The sequence below is a fragment of the Poecilia reticulata genome, linkage group LG16 (genome assembly GCF_000633615.1).
Source record: "Poecilia reticulata strain Guanapo linkage group LG16, Guppy_female_1.0+MT, whole genome shotgun sequence".
NCBI classification, from domain to species: Eukaryota; Metazoa; Chordata; class Actinopteri; order Cyprinodontiformes; family Poeciliidae; genus Poecilia; species Poecilia reticulata.
This window is the reverse complement of record NC_024346.1, coordinates 17,611,275-17,631,007: the sequence shown is the minus strand read 5'-3', so window position 1 is coordinate 17,631,007 and position 19,733 is coordinate 17,611,275. Positions and strand designations below refer to the sequence as shown.

At 41.0% G+C, this 19,733-nt stretch overlaps 1 protein-coding gene across 4 annotated transcripts in view; it reads right to left on the bottom strand.

Annotated features, from left to right (window-relative positions):
• The window catches only part of kif13a (kinesin family member 13A), a 42,389-nt gene that overhangs the window by 5,989 nt on the left and 16,667 nt on the right, over positions 1-19,733 (bottom strand). For 2 of the 4 annotated variants that reach the window (XM_017309651.1, XM_017309653.1), the window contains exons 4-37: positions 18,790-18,850; positions 17,956-18,048; positions 17,236-17,416; positions 15,483-15,570; positions 14,849-14,983; positions 14,629-14,741; positions 14,422-14,533; positions 13,233-13,445; positions 13,034-13,144; positions 12,816-12,950; positions 11,387-11,517; positions 11,050-11,136; positions 10,512-10,687; positions 10,122-10,341; positions 9,336-9,498; positions 9,063-9,206; positions 8,825-8,974; positions 8,392-8,556; positions 8,090-8,263; positions 7,839-7,990; positions 7,617-7,749; positions 7,384-7,530; positions 6,209-6,241; positions 4,354-4,453; positions 4,143-4,269; positions 3,996-4,051; positions 3,772-3,896; positions 3,277-3,453; positions 3,096-3,188; positions 2,824-2,976; positions 1,343-1,420; positions 1,207-1,260; positions 851-938; positions 616-767 (exon numbers count right to left, since the gene is read on the bottom strand). In XM_017309651.1, the coding sequence (XP_017165140.1) occupies positions 616-767; positions 851-938; positions 1,207-1,260; positions 1,343-1,420; positions 2,824-2,976; positions 3,096-3,188; positions 3,277-3,453; positions 3,772-3,896; positions 3,996-4,051; positions 4,143-4,269; positions 4,354-4,453; positions 6,209-6,241; positions 7,384-7,530; positions 7,617-7,749; positions 7,839-7,990; positions 8,090-8,263; positions 8,392-8,556; positions 8,825-8,974; positions 9,063-9,206; positions 9,336-9,498; positions 10,122-10,341; positions 10,512-10,687; positions 11,050-11,136; positions 11,387-11,517; positions 12,816-12,950; positions 13,034-13,144; positions 13,233-13,445; positions 14,422-14,533; positions 14,629-14,741; positions 14,849-14,983; positions 15,483-15,570; positions 17,236-17,416; positions 17,956-18,048; positions 18,790-18,850 (4,320 nt within the window). The remainder of the gene's footprint in view (positions 1-615; positions 768-850; positions 939-1,206; positions 1,261-1,342; positions 1,421-2,823; positions 2,977-3,095; positions 3,189-3,276; positions 3,454-3,771; positions 3,897-3,995; positions 4,052-4,142; positions 4,270-4,353; positions 4,454-6,208; positions 6,242-7,383; positions 7,531-7,616; positions 7,750-7,838; positions 7,991-8,089; positions 8,264-8,391; positions 8,557-8,824; positions 8,975-9,062; positions 9,207-9,335; positions 9,499-10,121; positions 10,342-10,511; positions 10,688-11,049; positions 11,137-11,386; positions 11,518-12,815; positions 12,951-13,033; positions 13,145-13,232; positions 13,446-14,421; positions 14,534-14,628; positions 14,742-14,848; positions 14,984-15,482; positions 15,571-17,235; positions 17,417-17,955; positions 18,049-18,789; positions 18,851-19,733) is intronic. The other 2 variants (XM_008432533.2, XM_017309652.1) reach the window with 2 other exon arrangements.

Genomic DNA, 19,733 nt, shown 5'->3' with positions numbered 1-19,733 from the left:
CTGATATTTACATCTGTGGACAACTTACTATATAAGAAAATGAGTAAATAACCTGGCAAAGTCCAAAGAAAAACTTTCAGCGAAGCCTGAACACCTACTGATTATGATCAGTTTCTTAGCTTAGCTTAAAATGTTACAAATGATGTATCAATGTAATGATGTTTAGTGTTTTCATTCAGCTGGCTTAAGACTGCTTACACCAAATTAACATGAACCTCATTTAGGACACTTTACCAATAAAAACAAAGTAAAACATGGTTATTTCAATTGGTCAGAGCAGCCACATACTGGAACATTCAATAATTACAAACATAATCACACAAAAGACTGCAGGCAGCAGGATTTTTGTTAACTGAAGAGGATATTTTTAGCTTCAAGTTATGCTTCGGCCAATGGAATATCCAAATAACGTGAAGGATCTTTTCTTTCCGTTTGCCTTTTTTAAAACAAGTTTAAAATGGAATTTTAATGGGGTGCCAGATGAGATGTAAAACGTCAGGACGGACAAAACAATGACACATGGAGCTGAGGAAGAATCAAATGGCGTAAGGAGGAAAATATAAGACATGAATCCTCAAAGAAACAAGAAACAGATTGAACTCATTCCCTCTTTACCGTCATTCCCAGCAGCGGCCGAGCCTCCAGTGCTTTCTTTGCCGTGTTCTCCTCTTTGACAGGAAGCAAAGACTTGAGGAATTTGGGTGGCTGAGGGGAAAGAGCTTTGAAGGGGCTGGCGCTGAAAAAGGTGGAACTCTCGGGACCCGATCCTGTGTGGAAATATTAAATAAATGATCATTTTTGTGCATGTTGTCAAAATGCATTTGATGTGGCTGACTTTGTTCTGCTTTACCTGAGTTCTGGTTGTTTTTAATGGGTGTGGTGCAAAGGGAGACATCTTGAGGGTTGCAATTGGAGCTGTCCGCATGATCACAGAGCTCCTATGCAACAATACACAGTCTCAGAAGATATCATGAGGTTTATGTGCGTTTTATTCACTTGGGATTAGTACATAATTATTTGAAACATTCAAATCGATCAAAGAATGTGTCTCAGCAAAAGTGTAATCATTTTCCAATAAAAAAATAAAAACGCTTATAACTTTGTTATAATCTCTTCAAATCTCCTGATACAGATTTCTTATTTTTAGATGTACTTTTACCAGCATAATAATAAAAAAAGAGTGCTTTAAATGAGGTTAAGACATGCCTGATGAGTCCTGCCGTCTTCATCCTCAGTCAGGTCGATTTTACTGCACGAAGACTGCGGACAAAGGGAAAAAAAGTAACTTTATCCTCAAACCATAAATTGCATGTGTTCAGCTGCAAAAGGTTGTGTTAATTACATGCTGTACATTTGGTGTGCTTGCGCTCCTTCGCAAATGTCTCCCTTTAGCTGCAAGCGCTTCCTTCACCGTCACAGCCTGCAAAGAAACACAAGGACAGATCTGTTTCTGCTGCTCTAGGCAGATCTACAGTCTGTGATCTTCTGACTCTTTATGAACTTATTTCAAGAAAGTCTAATGCTGTTAATGTCCAGGCAAAAAATAGCAGTAGCAAAGTACTGGTCAAGGCAATGGGTTTATTTACGTTGAACTTTAAAAGAGAATCAGCCTCCAGAGCAAAGTTTTCTTGAAAGGATGATTTTGCACTGCATTTAGAAAATGTGAAAAGGTGACTAGATAAAGATGTCTATTCATATCCAAATACAGCTTAAAGCCTGGTCATAGATTAAATTAGCTAATCATCCTGACCTTTAACATCTTTGTTTAGGTTAAATTTAGACAGGATATATGAGTTAAAAAATGTCAAGTTTTTAACCTACTTTTCTGGGAAATTGAAGGACCATCCAAATTTAAACAGCCACCAAAAAAGTTGTCAATTTATTTCCAGTGTTCAGGGAAACTATGACAGGCTGAAGAGAACATTGCCAGTCATTTCACATCTTCACCATTTCTTACTTATGGACTTTGGTCATTTTCAAGATAAGTACAAAAAGCAGCTTTCTGGCACAATATATTTCATACCGATCACACGTCAATCTGAACCGGCCTTGAGGACATTTTGTACCAACGGCAACAACTGATGACCAAGTAATTTCCTTTGATGAACACAACCAAATGTGGTTCTATGAGTCTAACAGATATCTCTTCTGCTCATCTTTTCATAAGACAAACAAAAACAGAGCTAGAGCCACAATCACCGTAAGTAGCTCATAATATACCACCTTAAGCAAATAAGATGCTTAAGAGGACACAATTCAAATAGAATTTAGTTCTATTTGAGCCTTTTCTTTTTCTTTATTTTTTGGTGAATTACTAACAAAGTAATCCGGCATCATTGTTTGTGACTGTGTTTCCAAACTATCATACAAGAACAGTTTGAACAGCGTCTTATGGAGTAGCAATTAAGTAAAATTATTATGGCATTAAATCAAAAAAGGGGACTAAAAATAAATTCTTTTATATGCAGTTCTAAACAATCAGATATGACTTTTTGTATGAGAGGAAAAGGTAGCACTCTTTCAGCCCACAGCGTGCAGTGGGAGGTGGGGAAGCACTTCACCACCAATAACTCCTGACATTTCATTAAAATGACTTTAAGCCTTAGGGACAGTCTGGTGGTTTTGAAACCTGTTTAAATCTTGGTGCATCTTGACACTTATAACTGTACCTACGAGATGCACAGGAACATTTTAACTCAGCCATCTGCAAAAACTGCATTCAGCTGCTTCAGTCCAAACTGTGGTTTACATTACCGGAATCAGCTGAACTAGGTTGTATTTGTGACACTTGTGTGTCAGGGAGTAAATCACTGTGTCTCATACCTGTCTTAGTCTCTCTAAGCTCAAAATGTTCTCCACTTCCAGAACCCCTCTGGTGTATTTCTCTATGTATGTGTCTCCATCCTGAGTTTCTTCACTGTCGCCTCGAGCAGCCATGAGGGCTAAGGTTTCTCTCTCCTCTGGCTCCTCTGATGCCTGAAGGGACAGGAGAGAAAATGATGAGAAAGATAAAACTATGAGCCTTTAGTAATATATTGAGGAACCTCAATATGGCTTTAAATTAATGTATTTGTAAGCATGACTCAGCGCTGTACCTTTGGTATGTTGGAAACAATCTCATAGATGACACCGCAGGAGTAAAGCATGTTCTTTAGAGACATCCTCCTCTTGAGACTCTGAGTGAAACTCTGAGTGAAACAAACCAGAAGCATAAAACACAACTCACCACAGGAAGCCTCCATGTTTTGACCTCTGACCCGTTCCCAGAGCACTGACCTGCTTGTTGTAGATATTGACAGCAATCCTCTTGCGGAGGACCAGCTCCATGGAGGCCGGGTGGCTGAGCTGCACAGTGGCTTTAATGATCAGGTAGATGCGCTCGTTGGGTGACGTGACCCGGTTCAGGTGCACAGAGTTGTGGATCGACGAGTCCCAAGAACACACAGCCAGCACCTGGTGGGCCACAGGAGCCGAGTTTTTGATACATGCAGTTCCAGAGACAATCGCACAAAAGGAAGCTGCGAGTGGCTAACAGCTCGTTCAGAAACACGGAGTTGGGTTTCTGAGTGTGATTGTACTTTTAGGACAGTTTCACATAGTAAATATATCAGAGATAACTGCACAGTTTTTGTTGGGGTTCAGGTTTTTTTTGTTAATAATAAAATTAAAAATATATTCACAACATTAAAATGTTTATAAAACATTTTTCTTCCAACTCAGAGGCCTTTTTCTGTATTTGCGCCACCAGAGGGCAGTATAATCACTGCTCACCTCCTCATTGCTGTGTCTGATGATCGGCAGGTAGAAAAACTGGCTGCCATGCTCTTTGGGTAGGATAGAGTTAACTCCAGCAGTGTGTGGTCCCGTCAGCTGCTCATTCACTGTCAGATTATCCGCTGGCAGGAAAAACCAACAACAAAAAGAAGGGAAAAAAAGCTTAGAGTTTAGAAAGACAAAGAGGAAGCTGTGAATGAAGAGGTTTTATCCTCACTCACCATTTAAATCCAGAAATAGGACAGGAATGTGAGCCTCCATCCCTGCAGGTGGGATCCTATATGCAGATTAATATAGTTAATGCTTGGAAAAGTCAAAAGTGTACATCAAAATTAAATAGAGTGTGTGTGTGTATTTTTCTTTCTTACCAGTCTGCAGGAGCTCCAGGGATGCCGCTGCCAGCTGCAGGCACCAGTACTGCGTTCCTCTCCTCAGTCAGGCCGACCCACTGCTCCACCAGCCGGGCTTCCCTCTCCACGTCCTCCTCCGACTTTTCTGAAAACACAAAACCAAGAACAGAATTTTAATCGAAACTTCACTGATTGCTTTCCTTTCGGCCGCGCACATCCTCAAACCGACCATGTTTGTTGATGATTTTCTTGATTTGCTCATCAAGATACTCCCGGCGTTTGATGAGGGCGTCTGACCAGCGCTCTCTCACGCAGTTCAGGTCTTCCTCCTGGAACCAGACAGAGAATCAATGTCAGCTAGCTAAATGGGGCAGATGACCTGCTGCAGGGAACAGGCTAGTGCTTCCCTAGGTGAGGCGAGTGCTCACAGGTCTCACTTATCTGAGTACCATTGCTCTTTCTTGATAAAGCATTCACAATTAAGAAATAAACTGAAGGTGTTAGAATTAAAAGAACATATTACTGCATGATCGACAGTGCCTTACAAAAGTCTTCATACCCCATGAACCTTTTTTGTCCCTTAACAACACCTCTCAAGATCTTTTATTGACATTCTATGTGATAGACCAACACAAAGTAGAGCATAATGGTGAATCATAAATGGTTTGGAAACATTTCTTGCAAATAAAATTCTGATAAGTGTGGAATACATTTTGCGTGGCAACAACTTTGCATATCTGGAGACCGAAACTTTTCCCAATTCTGGTTTAAAAATACCTGATGGTCATTTGTTACTAATTGGTTTTAGGTCTGGACTGGGCCATCTCAACACATGAATATGCTTTGACCGGAACAAATGGCTAGAGTTGCTGTCCTGCTTTAAGGTGAACCTCCACTCTAGTTTCAATACTTTCTTGACTTGAAACTGGCTTTTTTCAGGATTGCCCTACCAAAACCTTTAGTTTAGGTGAAAGGACACACTGTGGCAGGCTTGCAGTTACGCTATGCTCCTTCTAATTCAGAATAATGAATTAAAGTTTTCTGTGACATGTTCAAAGCTCAAAATATTATTTTATAAAATAAACCCTACTTTAAAGTTCTGTCCAGTGTTATCCCTGACCTTTCTGCTATGCTCCTTGTTCTATATATTGACTAATGTTTTCCAACAAACCTCTGAGAACTTAAGCAAAGAGCTTTATTTATACTGAGAGAAACTTCCACTATGCATTTACCTATTTACACATCTAGGGGTACTAGAGTAAAGGCGGGTGAAATAAACTTTATGTCACTTTTCAAATTTCCATAAGAAAAGACGTTAAAACCATACGTTGCTTTCTTTCACTTTTTAAATATGCACACGTTGTGTTTGTCTACAACATTAAACCCACATTAAAGTTTGTGGTCGTCTGACTCAAAAACTGTCAAACAGGTAAAAAATACTTTTGTTTGAAACCGTTTTTAAACATATAGTAACCCATAAACGTCAGTCGCACATTTGCATGCCCTCCTCGTCTACAATTATTACCCTGAGTCCTACCTGATTATAAGGCACATCGGTCTGCCATTGTCACAGAACCACAGACCAGACAGCAGAGAGCCGATTTCCCTCTGCAGCACGGCTTTTTACTCAACAGACCTCAAAGCCAAACAAGTTATGCCTCTGACATCAGCACGCTTTCACCATGCAATGTGCAGTAAATCATGCAACCATGCAATGTCGATGGGTGTAAGCGGGGGTTGTTACTTCAGCTATTCAGCGGTGACATGCAATAGGTGGCATCAATGTGCACGTCCTGAAGTGGAAAGAAAATTGAGGAAGGGATGAGACCCTGGCAGACATGCTGCTCCGGGGCTGCCAGCTCAGCCGCGGGTGGAGCTGTTTTTCACATCAACAAACTGCTGGTGCAATGGATAATTACAGCGTCAAAAATCATCCACATGTGTGCAGATGCCGTTTAATAAAGCATGTTTTTTTTTTAGTCAAACGAGGGAGTTGCCTTTACGAACACACGATCAATTGGCCTCCCTCATGCTGCATAGTGAACTACGGGGTGGAGAACAGCAGGAGGAGACATGGAGGGTACCTGATAACTATCCATATCGTCTTCCGCCTCTTTCTGGCAAGGGGAGAGGACACTCAGTCAAAGGTGAGGAAACCAGAACGAGCTCTGGGAGTAAAACTAGGAGTAAAACATCTACAAATCCCAATTATTTATTTTGTTATTATAACAGATAAGACAAAAATGTTGCTTAGAATACAATGGTGAATTTGTAACAAAACTAAAATCGTAATGATAAGTCTACTGCACTCTTTGGCCTCTTTGAAAGTGACAGCCTGCCTCTAGGAAGTCAAGGAACAAAATGAGAGCAGCACTAATCAATAGTCCAGCAATTGGAATCTGCCAATTTTCTATTTTCGTTTGTGGTCGATGATCAGCAGGTCTAATACTGGGAAATTGGATTCTTATATATTAAATGCCTTAAAAACTCCTACTACTTTTGGTATTATAATGGGAGAATAACCCTAACCAACAATACATATTGATACATTTTATATTTTATTTAATCAGCCAAAGATTATAAACTTATGCCAATAAGTGTTCCTACTGGTCTTCAGACAAAAAACCATTCCAAGTAATAGGGAAAGCTAGGTTACTATAAAACATAATTAGAGAATGAAAATAAAGGAGAAAAAAGTTAAATATCTAAAGAAATGTGCAGAAGTAAAGAAAAATATTGAGGGAGTATTTAAGTAATATTAAATAATTTATGTTAATAATATATCTGAAAACTGTAAAATTGGAAGTAATGAAAAACAATATCTGCTACATTGGTTAAATATTCATTGCCATGGGAACTAAATGTGTTTTAACTTTTTTTCCCCACAAATATCATAGTGTGTCTTTAATGATTTATAACCAGGTTTTGCTTTTTTTTTCCCCTTCGATTTTCAAGAAACCATTGAAAAGCCTCTTAAAGGCAATACAGAGAAGCCAGAAACCCCGAAAGCATTAACAGAAAATCCATGTGAATCTAATACAGGAACCCAGCAGCACACCCGAGCTGCTTTTCTCCAATAATATAAACCTACACAGGCTGATTCAGCACGATATTGTATAACTCTGGCACAATGTGAGCATGCTGTTCTCAGACAGATATCTGCTTTCATCCCTTTGCACACCCTCCCATTGATGTCAAGCCTATTTAGTCCAACACATGTACAGGCTGTTCGGACTGTAAAAGCGTGCTTTTCACAGACCTGGTAGCTGTCCAGCGGTCTTTGCAGCTTAGTGGAGCGAGCCGACACGCAGCCGATCGACACAGACAGCACAGCCTCCACCAGCAGAGGCAGTGTGCCCGAGTTCTGTACCGGCTTCACACACACCTGGAGTCTCCTGGAATGACCCTGCTCACACAGACATGTTGCACATGTTTGCCGTCGCTCCGTCAGTCTGAGATGAAGTAGGATCCCCTCCCTTATCTTCCTCTAACCTGTCTGAGTTGGAAGATGCCTCCTGTGCTGACGTCCTTTGAAGGTTGCAGCTCCACAGACGTGTACTCCCCCTGCTCATTCAGCTCCTGGATGGAGATCCACAGCTCGATCCTGCGAGACACTTCGTTCCACCTTTTAACAAGCAGCAGCAGCAGGGATTGAGCCTGGTGTAAAGTCTGAGCATCAGGTATTACCTTCAGAGGCCAGGAGGCCCATAGTACCTGTCTCGGAGAGTCTGGGTCTTTGCCTCCAGAACGTCTAACTCCCAGGGCGCACGGCCATTCCCGGCACAGCGGTGGCCCCACACTTCGATAGCCAAAGCACCATCTGATATAAACTCCAAAAACTCATCTGTCACATGTACAACATGGTCCTGAATGAAACAAAAAAATGGTGTACAAATGTTAGTTTAATATTAAAGGGGAAATAAGAGTCTTTATTTTGTCTAGTGTAAGGAGTTTTTTTAACATACTTTGCAGTGATCAAACTGGACTGTAAACTGAGAATCTGGGCTTCGAGGGGAGGGAGCGTCTGGGCTGACCATGGGAGGAGCCACGGTGGGCTCGCTGTGCTCCCAGAAGGTGTACTGACAGAAGACAAAGTTGGACAGGTTGAGCGGCAGTCCCGTGGCCTCCTTGATCCTCACCTGCAGAGGTGAGGAAAACAAACAGGATGCAGATTATGTTTGCTGGTAATCCCAGTAATTAATCCTCAGAATGAAATGGCAGATGACCCTATATCTCTTTGGTTCTAGAGGTTAAAGGTGTCTTTTACCCTGCAGGTGAGCCTTCTGGCCATGTGCACAATCTCCCCGTTGGTGTCCATGACCTCATAGCAGCTGCTTTCACTGGAGTTCTCCGACGAGTCATCTCCCCCGGAGAGGCGCTCCGGTACCGATCCGCTCACCCGCATGAGCTCCACGTGCAACCTGCCTGCTACCTGAACACATCGACAAAAAACACGGTTTTCAAAGTAGAGCAAAAGCAAAACTTTCCACTCTATAACAATCATATGTGTTTGAACAACAGGCTGCAGTGCATAATTATAAAGTGAAAGAAAAGTCATAGATGTTTTAAGTATATTTTTACAAACTACATTTACAGTCACAAGTCTTCTGGGTATGTCTATCTGAGCTTTACACATTATGAAAAAGTCAATATCGCTTCTTTACAACTTTTTTGCAAGAAATTTGCGTTATTATTTTCACCTCTCCCTGCTGGCTGATGATTGGGATGGCATATTGTAATTTGACATCATGGAAAAGGCACTCTAGAAAAATATTGGCCACGCCGATCAGGTTGTGGTTCTCTTGGCCCTCGTAGAAAGAATCACAGCTCTTTCTGTTTGATTTGTTATGCTGTGAAAAGACAGAAGAGTCATTTGGCTTTTTTTTTTAAATATGATGTTATGCTCACTGGTTTCTCCTTCTGTCTTTTGTTTTTCACCTGTTCCTCTTTGCCTTCTTTCCAGTCTCTGTAATGGTCTCTCATGTCGACCAGTTTGTTCTCCAGCTTCTCAATGGTCCACACCTGGGTCCCCTTTCCTTTCCTACGTACCTGAATGGCTGGCTCGCTCACGATTGCTCCACGCTATATAAAAAATAGATAAGGGTTAGGATCTGAAATGTGTCTCTTTAACATTTACATATTTGTCGTGATTTGCAGTCCGCACAAAAAAGGTGGCGGTATTTTTAAGAAGTGGCGCTCAAGAGGTCTGACCTTGCGGTTGGCACTGAGGTTGGCAGCAGGAATCTGAAGGGTGACCTGGTAGTCGGTGAGTTTGCTCATTTCCTCAGCCAAAAAGTTGGCTTCTCGCACCAAAGTGTTGGCCTTGACGACCTGCTCCCTGAGCCGAGACAAACTCTGGCGGAAAAGCTCGTCCCTGCCTCACAGGATGTGTCACAGACATACAGACAGCTGATTAGAACAAAGCGTTCGTTCATGAGGTGAAAGACTTATGATGTTGTTCACACAGAAGATGAAAGTGTGTTTACAAATATATTTAAATCTATAATAGTCTAACAAAAATGCACTTGGCAACTCAGCTGTTTGAAATCATCTGAAAAAAAAATCTGATTAACCTGGATAAAGTTGTTTACTAACTTTATTTACTTAGTTGTTGCATCCCATATGAAAAAACAGTAGAGACATATAAAAATTGTGTCTATATTTGTAGAGAAAAGGTTGAACATTAGCAATTCCACCACTTCAATTTAGGGAAGTTTTAAACTGACTTTTCTAACCTCCTGTAGCAATTAGCTGTGCTAGAGAACAATTGCTAGCATTGTATACAAGAAGAACCAACAGAATATTCAGTTTTAGCTATGACTTTTATTTTTACCACATAAATCTTCTCCACTAAACAAAGATTTAGGATTCTTCCCTGATGCTTATGTAATATTGATGACAAGTCAAGTTGCTATGCCCATTTAACCCCACAAGGAGGCAGTGCAGCAAGTTTGTCTGCATGTGTTTCATTCTATCTTTGGGTCAAACTCCGCTCACCGTTCCTCTGTCCACAGCCTCAGCTTGCCGTGGGGAGTGTGTGTCGGGTAGGCGAGGCGCTCGCTGCTGTTTCGGTGGTACTGCTGTGTCTTCTCCGGAGACAGCTGTTGCCGTAGCGACTCCAGCTCCCGTTCATACATGAGCCTTTGCTCCTCGAGAGCAGTACGCTTCTCCTCCAGGTACTGCTTCTCCAGCACCTGGACCACATTCTGCATCGGGTCTGTGAATGTGGACAGAAACAGATCTTGTATTACGATTCGTAACATGAAATAACACACTTTTTTGTTGTAGTTTCCAAAGAAATAGATGGCCGAAGTCAGAAAAGTGGAATATAAAAGTCTACAACTCAAGGATATTTAAATAAGAGCTGCTGCATCGTTCTAATCATACCATTGTTTCCAAGAGTCTTCATTATGACTTCCATCTGGGCAAACTCATAGCTGTAGTCCTGCTCGGAGGAAGCCTCGCTGGCTGTTTCCACATCTGCCTCCACAAAGCTCTCCCTGGGTGAGGCTCTCTCCAGCTCCTTCAAACGGTCCCGCCGCTTCCGTTTCGGCAAATTGATTCTGAAAGGCAAAGTCAGACCCGATCAGTCCCTTGTTCATGCCTTTATTTTCAGTCAGTTATTATAACGGAGCTGCAAAATCCACATCAAACATGCAGCTGCCAGAGTCCTCATCAAAACAGAGAAAAGAAATTCAAATGTTCTTCTATTTCTTTTATGTGATGTTTAAACTTTAATATTATTTGTTCTTATGTATTTTGCATCTTGCTGTAATTCTCTTCTTCTGCGTTCCTTTATTTTTCCTGTAAAGTACTTTAAATTATCCTCTGCACAACAGGTGCTACGCAAATAAACTTGCTTTGCCTTTTGCTTTCACAACTGTTAACATCTGGATTACAGTTAATCTGGATTACTACTCCATACCTGAAGAAGTGGTTGTTTCCCCATAAGATACGATCTCCATGCCATAGGTGCACCATGGAGTCAACCACTGTACCATTCACACAGGTCCTGCAGAAAACACAAACATGTTAGTGGAGTTTCTGATCTTCATCTACAAGTGGGGAAAAACTGAATAGTTCAGCAGAAACCATCATTTTGCGAGAGGGAGGAAGACAAAGCTCCAGTATCAAAGTGTAGGAGCAGTTCATAAGCTTCCACAGCAGTGAGGTCATGAGAAACTCTGCAGTTCAGTCATCCATAGCGCAGACGGATAAGCAGAGAGATAGCAAGCACCCAGTTAGCCTTTACAGTAGCTCACCTGGCGTTGCCGATGGGCACCAAGGTGACATCGCCATCTGGGCAGACGTCCAGGGCACAGTGCTCCGGCTGGATCCCGATGCCAAAGAGCTGGATGTCCTGAGAGGTGTCTGCACCCACACGGGTGTGCTCCTTTACACAGATGGAGAAGATATTGATCAAAGCAGGACAGCAAATCTGATTTAAACTGACATATTAACCCATTGCATGAGAATATTTATAAAAATCTTAATGCAACAATCAATCCCTTACGTTGGGGAAAGTGAAATTTCAACGAGGAGCAGGTTTAAGTGAGGTAAAAAGGAACAAAAAGGCCTGTGCAGAGAGGGCATAAACATTCCAACAAACAGAGGATGTTCTAGCCCATTTCACATTGCCTTAGTCATTCCTCACAGATACGCTGGGCCGGACTGTAGAGGCCAGACAAAGGGCTGTTGTTCTGTACGCCATGCAGACTGTTTTCTCACATACTTCTGCTATTACAGGTCCAACTAGCTGTTTAATGGTTCCAGGCCTGCTCTTACTGGACTAATTCTTTTACTCTCTCTTCCATCTGAATAAATGACTCAGTTGTCTCAGGAGTTTTGCCTCCTGTAGAAAATGCTGCACCGATGTTAGGAAGTCTTTATAGACATTGTGTATGATGATAACACAAGTGGGTTGTCACTATGTTTTCTAGCTCACTCTTGGAAAGAAAGAGCTAGAAAAATCGGCTGTTGACCAGAACAGGTCCAATTTTAGATGATCAGCAGGTTGGAAAACTCACAAAATCTGATCTTTTACCAATCAGTGCACCAGACCTGATTTCTAGCAAACTGAGGGGAACAACAACACTCTTCACAAATCGAAGCTGTGAAGAAGTCTGAAAGTTAGCAACTTTAAGTATCACAGAGGAATTTGAAAAGAAAAAAAACAAGCAAAAAATGTTTAAGAAACTTCAAGAAAGAACTTCTAGAAAGGAAGCCAGCTTGTTTTTAAAGGAGGCATGCTAGCTGTTCTGTCAGGCTAGAAGAAACAAGAGCAAAACGTTTTGGGTTTTGTTGCTTATTATTACAAATTTGTCAATTACAAAAGAGAGTTATTACTGCTGACCACACTAAATATCCCAGGGTAAAGGCAGTTTGAAATATTTCCTTAATTTACAAATGTTCTTAAAGCAACAAAAGTATACTCTATATCACACACACGGGCACAGAGAGCAAGATGGCAATTTTGTTCATGATATAATGAACAGTTATAACAAGAAGACTGCAGAGAACTATTTTTAGAGCTTTTTAATTATTGTTTTGAAAGAGAAATTGGATTACGTTAAAGCTGAACAAAAATGGGAAATCTCACATTTGCTCGCAATCGCTGAGCAAATGCTACTTTAATCTCAAACTCTGGACGTGACGGTGTCGTGATGGCAAAGACAGAGGAAACAGCTCTACCTTCAGATAATAAACCAGCAGCTCGTTCAAGGCAGGATCAGCATTCAGATTGACCAGGAAACTCTTGTCTTCTCCCACTTTGATTCCCGAGGTCTCCAAAGAGATACCCATGCTCTCCAGTTGCCTCTGTCGCTCCTGTAAACACAGAAAATAACAGTGCAGCAGTGCAAAGAAAGGCAGAGTCCAGCTGCTGAGGTTCCTGTGACTCATATCCATACAGTAGCAATCTCCTCGGTCTTCCTGAGCTTCTCTTCCCAGGTGACCGTCATCTCCTGAATGAGTTTCTCAGATTCCTGCAGTTTCTCCTTCAGCTCAGGTGCCTTCAGGGACTGACGGAAGAGTGAGAGGGAAAAGAATCGGATCACGATCACTGGTGATGGTGAACAGATTCGCAATCTGTGATGGGCCACATCTCACCTCTGCCTGAGACAGCTGAACTCGAAGCTTCTCCACCTCCTCTCTGAGCTCCCTGATGATGCGAGCGTTGGGATCTTCATTCACCACAGCATGGTTGACAATCCTTTTGGCCCTGTCGGCATAACGCAACGTGGACAACGTCTCCTCGTAGTTATCAGCAGCTGGACTCACTGTGGCGATCATGGCTGTCTTACTGTTCCCACCAAGGTTATCCTGAGGTCAAGGTAAAAATACTGTTAAATATGGTGACACACAAGTGCCAAACTTCTCTTTAAAACAATTTAATAGCGTCAATAATTAGTTAAAATATATGGAGATCTACAAGTGTCAAAATTCTTTCAAAAGCCCTCGCAATTACTTTATTATTATACTCGCAATTTGGAAACCCAAAAGTGGCAAATTTCTGTGGGAGATAAATACTTTATTTTTGGTCTGTCTCAATAATGACATATAATTATGAAAGTAAAAAAAAAAAAGCTGCCTGCAATTGATCTTTTCAGTCTGTCAGTAATTCACAAAAAATGTGAACTTGAAAGTGCTACAATTAAATGAGATATAAATCATAAAATACACTTTTAAATGTCCCAGCAATTAATATAAAGGTCCAAAAAAGACACAATAAAATCATATGTAGATGATTTTTTTTGTACATAAATTTAGCTAATTTCAAGTCAGACTAAAAAGTCAAATCAATAAGATTAGGTGATTTCACAAATGAACTTACAAATCAACTATAACATAATTACAGAAATTGTGAATTTAAAATTTTGATTTTAACATATAGCAAGTTTTTTTGAATCAGTGTCTCATTTGGTTTCTAAACTATTTATTTGCACATTTAAAACGATTAAGGTATTAATAGTAATAAATATTATCCATAAAATTACTAAATAATTTACGTTTTATCTTTATTATTACCCATCTGAATAAATATTAAACCGTATATTTGTGGGGGTTTTTTTTACATTCTTGCAATTTGGCACCAGACGTAATTATGGATAAATGTGTTTATATATCCTCAGTCATATTTTAATAAAGACAAATTAGACTTTAAAGATTAATTTGTATTTATATTATATAGGTGTTTTTTTTACTTGAAAATGTTTTTGCCACTAGATAATGCATTAATAAACTTTCAAATAATTATACAAATCAGTTCTTAAAATGTGTAACAGCGGAGGGTTCAAACCTTCAGCAGCCAGGTGAGGACAGAGTCTCTGTAAGGCACAAACTTGGCCTTCCCCTTCCCCGCAGACTGATCGGCCAAAGCAGAAATCACACACCCCAATGTAGTAAGAGACCTAAAACAACACAAATATGCATCAAACAGTGCAGTCATCCAGTAATTAAATTTCTCTGACATCTCATAATAATAATCAACACATAATCAACAGACTTGTTTATATTGCTGCCTTCCTTGAGTCGCTCCCCAGCAGCTCCAGTTTTGGACACACGCTCACTTCCTGCCAGGTCAACCAGACTCATTTTGCTCACTTTTTCCCCTGAATTCTGTTTGAGACAGATTTAAAGATCCAAAATGTGTTTTTTGAAAATAAAAAAAACTATAAAAAAAAAACACAGCCACAAAGGCGTGTGAGAAGCAAAACAATACAAACTCCGGACTGCAGATCATAGAGTGTTTGCGTGACGATTATGCTGAAGACGGCGTGTGATCGGCTGCTCTCCTCGTTCATGTTGGTTGCTGCGACTGTGCGTGACTTGTTTCCTTCAGACATTAACACTTCAATATCCTAAAGGGGGGGAAATCAAATGGAAATAATGACGGAGAAAGAATGTTTTTTTTTTCGTCAGTGTGCTCAATAAATTCAGAGAGTAAGTTTAAGACTTCTAAATGGATTGCTGACTGATGTAAATGCTGGAGGTTTTCACACGAGGCTTTATTCCATTTCTTCAGGCTTGGGTCACAACAGGCAGTAGGAAATCCACTGGACCCAGAACAGGCAACACAGAGCCCAGAGGAACAGGGTGGAGACGTTTTAACGTCACAGAGGAAGGACCTGCCAAGGCCTGGCATATAAACTGCATGCAACCTCATTACTGTAGCCACAGCAGGGATATGTCTCATTACGGCTTCTACATGGGAGGATTTTCAACTAAATGGTTATTCCGTAATAAATCAGCGGTTTGATTACACAAAGGTATTTCTGATGTACTTTATGAATCATAACAACATAACCAAGTGGATTCGGCTCTGGCTGTGTCACGACTGCAGAGAAGCGAAAGACAAACCTCAAAGTTGGTAACAGCAAGTTGCGAGAGGCCGTCCACATATGGACCCAGAACTTTGTGTTCCCTAACTTTGAGGGACTGGCGGCTCCTGGGAAAACAGAGAAGGTTGGAAGGAGTCAGTAGGGCAGAGGAATTTAGTTATTTCAAAAACAATGGGAGAGCCTCGCTGAAGCCACCATTATGACAAATGTATAAACTCTCCTTTCATTGAAGACCCTCGTCCTAATGACGTAAAGGCACATTAGACTGGATGTCATGTCAAAGATCATTTCGTATTATGCGATTACGCGACGCTTTGAGTCAACTATAGATTATGGCTTCAGTACGTCAATAATTGCAAACAAAGAAGCAACAGAAACATTGTGTGCTGCATGACTCTCTGCAAAGTACACATTGTGTGAGAGTTTGTCAGTTCTCGGAAATTACAGAAAAATTGGTCACAGGCAGCGAGGTCTTTGAAGTGGACTGCACTTTGTAAAACACAGACGCCGGAGTTTGCAGCAGATTTCAGTCAAATCAACAAAACCCAACACCACAAGAAGCAAAGGGTGTAATTTTGAGGCTCGGTGGTAGGGGGCTGTTTGTGAAGATTGTGGCTGAACTAATAAGTGTTTGTGGTAACAGTATGGCGTTTGATGGATTGACTCGAATAAAATGTTTCTGTGTTCTTTTGAAAATTCAGAATCTTTTCAGTAACATTATACTACATTATGGCTCTTTTTTTGTCTTCATGAGTTTACATTGCGAAATCATGTTTTTGTCTCAAGGTTTTTGCATTCTGTTTAAATTCCCCATATTTATAATAAAGTAGCAATCTAAATATTATTAGACTTGCTAAAATCACATATTGCATATTAATATTTAAAGATAAGTTTTATAGTTAAAAAGAAATAATTTCAAAATTTGTTAAACCTTTTCTGTCATATATCTCTGTGGATTAAATGACCTAAAATATAAAATGCATAAAGTGGTGCTTTTCCTGCTTTCCCATGTGTTGCTGCTTGCTGTCTGTTAGTTGTGCACAATGAGTGAATATAGAAAACCTTCAGAGCTTTTCCTTGATACATAAAGACAAAGTTACATAAAGCTGTCTGGGAAAAACAAACAGGCATAACTTACTGCACTATCGGTGGATCTGGTCCATATTTACACTGTTAAGGAACCGGTTCTACAATTACATGCACTAATGAATTCCTACTTCCACTGGTGATGTTACCACATCTACCAAGTGTTATATTCCCTATACACTAAAATCACATGCTAAAATAAAAACATGTGATTTATTTAGCTAGTTCTGACATGCTTATTGGCTTTATACTAATTAAGAGAATAAAACAAACTGAGCAGTGAACTGCTGCTTCTGCTTGGCTGTTAGCCCACTGGGTCGATCTGACATCTATTATGATCCAACATCCACGAACAGATGACCCTAAAGCATGCTCTTTCAGAGCTCACTCTTCCTCGCAGTCTGACTGCCAACCCACATCAGGCCACAGAGGCAAAGAAAGCAACAATGTCAGAGGACGATGCTAGCTGCTGTCCAGCAGGAAATGACTGGGTCAGCTTCCTACACACATTATTCTGTCAGCGTCTCACCATTCAGACTGGCAGACACAACAGTGACACCAGAGCGAAGTGCCGTTTTGTGAACTGGAGTAAATCAACACCAGGTTTCTGGTAGCCAGCTGCTTTTCCGTCAGATTAAAAGCAGACCAAAATGTAAAGCTCACTAAGCTGCCGGGACCAGACTCACCCTTTGGGATCCAGCAGGTCTCGGACCTTCTCGTTGTAGATCTCCATGTAGGACACCTCCACCTTAAATGTGTGGGCTTCGTTCTCCTCTTTGTGGACCCTCTCAAAGAGAGAGCAGCACAGCCGAGGGATTAAACCGGGCTGCTCTCCGTTTCCCATCATGGAAAAGGACTTCCCTGAACCTGGATTCATAGCAGATGTTTGTAAAAAAATAAAAAATAAAAAATAAATAAGAACAAGAGAAAGAGTTAGACGGCATGCTTGATGTAAAAATTTTATGCTTCTGTAGAGTTCTCAAAGTTCACTATTCTTTTTAGAAATATTTAAAAATAAATGGAAAAGTGAACAAAGATTTTATGGCTCATTGGTTGGAATTTAAATACAGAACCAGTAAAAACAGCAAAATAAATACATGAATGAATGGATGGATGGATGTTTCTTGAAGCTACTGTTTTAAGAAACAGCAGTTTTCTTAAAACTATTTAAGAAACCACTTCTTCCCCTTTCATATGTCCTAACTGGAAAGTATTTGATGAGGAGAGACTAATTATTATCCCTTTCTTACCACAAGAAAATTCTGAAGCCTATAAGAAGCATTGAAGAGATAAACCTGCCTGCAACTAAGGCATTTCAGGTCAATTTGCTAAGTGTAAACAGAAAGCATTATCCAACAATGCAGCATAAAAAACAGCATTTCAAAAGATGTTTTTTTTCTTATTACCTGTTTGTCCATAGGCAAATATGCAGGCATTGTACCCCTGGAATGCATTTTCAAGTATTCCCTCTCCAAGGCACTTGAACACCACCTCTTGACCTTTCAGAGAAAGATTCGGTCACCATGGAGATCAGGATAAACAGTCTTCACCATTATCAGGTTGTCTCACTAGTCTGCGAAACCAGTACAGAGATGTGTATTGACAAGGTCCACAGAGCGCTGAATAAGGGTCTGGCAGATTCCTGTCTGGTCGTGTGGAAAATGTAAAGCTGTGCAGAGAAATCTTTCTTGTTGCTCGCTGCCGTGGCCCCGTTGAATGGGACAGCTGTTTAATGAGCTAAATAAAGCCTTGGCTCGGGCCCTTGAGACAGCCATTCACTGAGCAGACTGCCCGCTCGGTTCAGCACAAAGTAGACGCAAGCTTTATACTTCTGTCTCACAATGACAGAAATATGGCAAGGCAAGAGTTCAGAAGGATTATTATAGGAAAGTTTTATGGATTTGTTTTAACATAAAGCAGGTTAGAGAGCTGAAAAGTTTCTGAGGAGGCTTCATTTACAACATTAGAGAGCATGACACTCCAAGACGAGGACGTAGGTAAATGTCTTACATGCTTATATATATATATATTTTTTTTACTTGGAAGAAAACAAGCGGCAACTAATTTCATAATGTAGGTATCCAAAACCCAAATGATCCCATTTGTCCAAATCCTGCTAAGGCTTTGAGTCCCATCAAGGCTGGAATTTCCCTGCCTATCCAGTGGCAACACAAAGCTCTTCACATAGGCCTGCTTCATCATTTGAGCTCTTTCGGATGAGTGCAGGATTGGTGACTCACCGGCATATTTGGGAACGTTGGATTCATCCATGGACCAGAAACAGTGGTCAAAAGCGAACACCTGCGAAGGAGATGGAGACAGACAACGTAAACATGGATTGTCGCACCTGTCGGAGCACGCCGGGCGCAAAGAAAACCCCGAGCGCACAGAAAGCGGGGGGATTATTGTACAGCTTTGTACAGTCAAACAGCAGGACGGGGCTTGTCTAAGAGAGTAAGACGAAACCCGAGAGGCTTTGTTTGAGGTGACATTCATCGGGGTTGGACCGTGACTGTCTGCGTTAGGCAGCAGAGAGTTCTGTCTGTTGCGGTGGAATGAATTCATAAATCAGTGTGTGCGCTTCCGAGGAAAGAATCCCAGCACCCGGTGACCCTCATCTCCAAGGAAACTGGGCCATAGTTGTTCCCGGTGCTGGAGGCTGGCTCTTGGCTTTCAGACCCAGGTCTCGCAGCACAGACTTTAACAACAGAAAGGCCCACTATCCTCCAGGCACCTGCAGGAACACTGGGCTAATAAGGCACAGAGAGAAGGCTATCTCAGACAGAGCGGCCCCCGCTAGTTTGCATGCAGCATATAATCATTTGTGCATCTCTAATTTCATTATGAACAGCCTTGGTGAGATTTGTCTGTGTTTGCTAATGTGCCAGTTGCAGTTCAGCAGGATTTAAGTCATAGCAGCCCAGAGTGGACACTGACATGTAACGTTTTTCTTGCATTAATAAGGCTTTTCCTGGCCGATACTGATTTCGGATTTGCTTTCAGGTGTGCCACATTGCAGAGAAAAATGTTTTGTCAAAGGGGTTTTGATAGCGGTGGTGTTAACATACGTTGCTAACATTTGTACTAAACTCAAAATCAAGTGGCATAAAGAACATGTTGCCTGGGGGTCGATCAATACTGATGCATTTAATGAACTGGAAAAAGTTAAGAGTCATTAGGATTT